A 5146-nucleotide genomic window follows, 5' to 3' on the forward strand; every position below is an offset into this window, starting at 1 on the left:
ATAAATTAAATAAATAAGTTAAATACGATAACTCACATGGGGATTTATCTAATGAGATACTGGAGGGGAGTTATAACTTCTCCAATTAACGTTCTTCTTTTCACTTATTAGAGAATGAGGTAAAGAAGTTGAAGAATATGTATCATTGAAAGAACTCCCTACATTCTCATAAAAGCTCTTTCTCTCAAAAGTATTTTTTTAAAAAAAAAAACTTCTAATTCATCTTCCCTTCCCAAAAGTTGGATCTCACCATCCGGTTCATGCAAAAGAATAGCAAGGTAACACGAGTGGTAATGTTCCTTCAATTGGTTGTTGACTGAAGAAGAGTTGCTGAGATCGTGATCACAACGAGGATTAGGAGAAGATTGAATAATTGTCTTCAAAGGCAACTCTCTTCTCCTTTAATTATTCACTGTTTAAAGCATGCTTAATTAGAATGTGTTTAAGTTCTCTGTATTTTCTTGTATATTCGAAACATAATAAAAAGCACACAGGTTCACTCGCTTCCATTGCGGGATTCGATTCCTTCATTTTTATAACTATATTAAAGTTAAAAAAAAAAAAAAAAAAAGGGTCAAAATGGAAACTTTTTTAAAAAAATAATAATTATATTCTTGTGTATTTTAATTTAAGAAAAGAATTTGATTATATTTTTTATGCTTCATTTTTATAACTAGACTAAAAGCTAAAAAAAAAAAAAAAAAAAAAAAAAAAAAGAGGTCAACGTTTAGAATTTTTCCATATTCTTTTGTAATTACATTTTTTTATATTTTAATAAGAAGTTTGATTACATTTTTTATGACTACTAAAACTGAAGAAAAAATAAAAGGTCAAAGTTGAATTTTCTTTCCCTTTTTTCATGGTTACATTCTTTTATACTTTAATTTAAGAAAGGAATTTGATTGCATTTTTTATATTTAATTTTTTTTATAATTATACTATAAAGCAAAAAAAAAAGGGTCGATTTTTTTTTTTTTTTTGTAATTGCATTTTTTATACTTTAATTTAAGAAAACGTGTATTAAAGGTGCTTTATTATTTTATATTTAAGTGAAAATACAAAATCCATTCAAAGTTATGTGAATTATTTCTATGTACTTGAACATATAAAAACCAAAAAAAAAATTATTCAAGTGATCATTACAGAAAGAAATAAATTAAGTTTCATATTGTAGCTAATTTTGAGTTCACCAGCTAAGGATGATTTTCAAATAGTGTTTACTATAGCTAAAGAGAATTTTAAATAGCTTTCACTTTAGCTAATTGTGAATTAAAATAATTGAAAATTTCAACTATAATAATAGGGGCCCAAACACTAAGTAGACTATAATAGTCCAATCCATCCAACTTGACTTGGGTTCCAAACATATCCCCTAAATATTTTTCTCTATTTGTTTTATGAATGGTAGTAAAACATGAAAAAAAAAAATCTATTTTAATCCAATATGAACACTAATGACGATATCCATAACTTAGTTTGGAGTAAAAACAACATATTATTAATTGAATAAATTTTATAAATTCTGTGAATTACAGAAATATCCGTTGATATTGATATATACGTAAAACTGAAATCTTGATATTAATATTGACATTGATATTTTATTCTTTACATAAACGTAGTGGTCATTTTTCATTAGAGGAGATGGGTATGCTATTTTAAAAACTACCGTTTATTTCAGCTATGTACTCTAAATTTTCTATAGTATCTTTGTTTGTCTTATAACTTACAATTTAGTTCATGAACAAGTATAGATGTATTTGGTCCTAATTAGAGATAAACCTTAACAATATGAGACTAAAGGGACATTTGGTCCACTGAGTGGACGTAATAAGTCTGGAGTTAATATGATTGAATTAGAAAGTTATGTTTAGAGTGTAGAATTGTAAGATGAAGTTTCTCAATGATTGTGAATAGTAAATTAAGTGAAAAAAATAAAGTTACTCGACAAATATGAAAAATTGAGATAGGAGAAAAAATGGACTTTTTTGATAAATGTAAAAGTAGAAAAAGATGGGAAGATAGTATTACTCGATAAATTTGCAAATTTCAATAGTGCTTCGTTTGTACTAAAAAGAAATTAAAATTCAATAAACCAAAATAAATTGGAATTTAATATTTTTTTAAAAAAAATATAATATTCAATTAGCTTAAAGATAAATAGTAATTACGTTATTTGAAAATGTAGAAAACAAAAAGAATTTTTTTTTTTCAAAAAAAAAAAAAAGTGTGGGCGAGGGCTTGATCCGATGATCTCATCCTTAAATGGATAGTTATGCATTCCTCATTTTCCAGTAAATAAGGAATGGATAAATTTTTACATTCCTCATCCTTGACCTCAGCCAGTGGGCAGTGACGGAATGTGCAGTTTTTTGTTGTTTTTTTCCCTATAAATTTGGTGATCTTCATCCCTTTGATCCTAAAATGGAGGTATTAAAAAGGGTGTTCGAAGTTGAAGAGTACCTTCATTCAAACTCACCAAGAGCATAAACTAAACAATGGAAGAACCTCCTTACGATCTCATAATCTTAGGAGCCACTGGTTTCACAGGCAAATACGTTGTCCGAGAAGCTCTCAAATTCCTCAACTCTTCTTTTCCTCTCAAATCTTTCGCTCTTGCCGGTCGAAACCTCACGAAACTGACCGAAACCCTCAAATGGGCAGCCCATCCCCACTCTCCGCCGCCGATTCCTCTCCTAATCGCCGATATTGCCGACCCACAATCCATCCGCCGCCTCTGCACCCAAACCAACCTCATTCTCAACTGCGTCGGACCCTTCCGCTACTACGGCGAGCCGGTGGTTGCGGCCTGCGTCGAGACAGGATGCGATTACTTGGACATCTGTGGGGAGCCTGAGTTCATGGAGAAAATGGAAGCTAATTATCATGAAAGGGCGGTTCAGAGTGGGGCTTTGGTGGTTTCGGCTTGTGGGTTTGATTCAGTTCCTGCTGAATTGGGTTTTATTTTCAATTCGAGGCAGTGGGTCGGGCAATCGGCGCCGAATCGGATCGAGGCGTATATGAGCTTGGAATCGAAGAGAAGAGTAGTTTGGAACTTCGGGACTTTTGAATCGGCTGTTTTGGGTGTTGCTAATGCCGACCAGTTATTGAAATTGAGGCGTTCGAGGCCCAGAAGACCTCGGCCTAAGGTGAGGAAGTTTCCCCAATTTTACGTTACTGAATATTTCAGTTTGTGAGGATGTTTAGGGACTGATTGCCAGCTGATGAACAGTTTTGAAAAGCCATTTCTAACATTTAATACACTACATCTCTTTTTAACTCCTTTTGATTGTGCTTTAATCTATAAAAGTAGCTAGATGAGGTTTACAGCATCATATCTTGGCAGCTTAATGTGAACGTGTCATGCCTTAGATTACTAGAGTTTGCCATAATTTCTTCAAGTGATTCTGAGTAATAACTAAAAGGTATGCTCAACTCACTCTATAATAAGGGCTCATTTAGGCTTGTATTAAGAAACCGACAATCAAAGAAAGCAAGAAAACATAAAGTTTAGAGAAATTGACCCAGAGATTTATGTGGTTTACTAACCGTATGTTAGTTGTGTCCCTACATCGTCGAGGGGGAGAGTGATTTATTATTAGATTGAAAAAAGTATATTACATATTCGGAGGCATCAAAAGAATTAGAGAATTTATATAGTGTATTCCTCCAAATTCTAGGACCAAAATCGTAAATAATATAACTATGAATACAACCAAATTTAGTGTATGAACTTTTAATTCTGTATTTATTTGGTTCATGTACTTTACAAAATGTCTAATAGGTCTATAAACTATTAATTATGCTACCTTTCAATTTTGTTTCAAACTGTGGGAAACTTTATTGGTAACTTTGTGCATAAATGTACTATATCTTTGCTAGCTTTGAGCATCTGTCTTGAGGGAAGTCTTTGTTATTTGTGATCATTTCTTTTTTATCAAGTGTTTGTGTTGAAATTGAGCGTCCACACTCTTGTGTTGTGAATTTTGTTGTCTCTTAGATTCCTGGTCCTCCTCCTCCTAAAGGGCCTACTATCGAACACAAGAAGGACATAGGCCTTTGGGCTGTAAGATTACCTTCAGCCGATTCCTCTGTAGTTCGAAGAACACTCTCTACTCTAGCTGAAAACCCTCAAGGTCTTCCTGGTGTTAATGAGAGTGCTGACGAGATTGAACAGAGGAAGACGTTTTGGTCGTCGGTGAAGCCAGCTCACTTTGGAGTAAAACTTGGCTCAAAGTCATTGATTGGCATTCTGCGAATCATCACAGTTGGGATGCTCATTGGGCTTTTGGCTAGAACTTCACTCGGAAGGTGGCTTCTCTTGACGTTCCCTTTGGTTTTCAGTCTCGGGTGGTTCAGAAGGAAGGGTCCTTCGGAAGATGGGGTAAATAGCGCCTCATTCAAAATGTGGTTTGTTGGCCATGGTTTTAGCAGCAGCAACAGTGAGGGGAATGCAGAACCCGATATGGAAATCGTAACGAGAGTGATGGGGCCCGAGATCGGGTATCTAACAACTGCAATCATCCTTGTTCAATGTGCATTGATTGTTCTAAGCAAACGTGAGGCTCTGCCACAAGGAGGAACTCTTACTCCAGGCATTGTGTTTGGGTCAACTGATCTCCAGCAAAGACTCCAACAGAATGGAATATCTTTTGATGTCATTTCAAAGAATGCTTAGTTACAGAAGTTGCATTTCAGTAATGCTTTTGTTTTTGTTTGTGTTTGTGTTTTTGCTTTTATTTTTTTGTTCTTTTATTTTATTTTTTTTTTCAGAACATGTATAGAAAGTTTCTTTTTCCATCTAAAAGTTATATGTGGTATACTTTAGGGATGTATCAACTGGCAGATTAGTCTGTTGGTTTAAACTATAGTTTGAGATTTTTTTTTTTTTTTGATCTTTTTTGGGTGGATTATATATGTTTGTTTCATTTGTTGCCCTCGTATTCACCTAGCCTTAACACAGATTAAGGTCCTAGACTCATGAGAAACATTTAACATTGATTATGATCCTAGACTCTTATTCATACAAATCAAAGGTTCGTCTTCAAGAGGTCACAACTTACTCAGCATTAAGATCGAGTCACCTATGGTCATTCTAGTGAAATGTAAGTCTGTTCAAGTAACAGTGTTATAAAGAGACACTAAC

The 5146-nt window shown here is 33.6% G+C and overlaps 1 protein-coding gene across 1 annotated transcript; it reads left to right on the forward strand.

Moving 5' to 3' along the window:
* The first annotated feature begins 2228 nt into the window (after positions 1–2228).
* LOC120089756 (putative mitochondrial saccharopine dehydrogenase-like oxidoreductase At5g39410) lies at positions 2229–4930 on the forward strand. The gene is made up of 2 exons (XM_039047142.2): positions 2229–3149; positions 4001–4930. Exons 1-2 carry the CDS (start codon positions 2499–2501, stop codon positions 4676–4678), a joined length of 1329 nt encoding a protein of 442 aa, XP_038903070.1. The 5' UTR covers positions 2229–2498; the 3' UTR covers positions 4679–4930.
* The last annotated feature ends 216 nt before the right edge of the window (positions 4931–5146 follow it).

This window comes from Benincasa hispida, chromosome 11 (genome assembly GCF_027475165.1).
Source record: "Benincasa hispida cultivar pf3 chromosome 11, pf3_genome.v1.1, whole genome shotgun sequence".
NCBI lineage: Eukaryota > Viridiplantae > Streptophyta > Magnoliopsida > Cucurbitales > Cucurbitaceae > Benincasa > Benincasa hispida.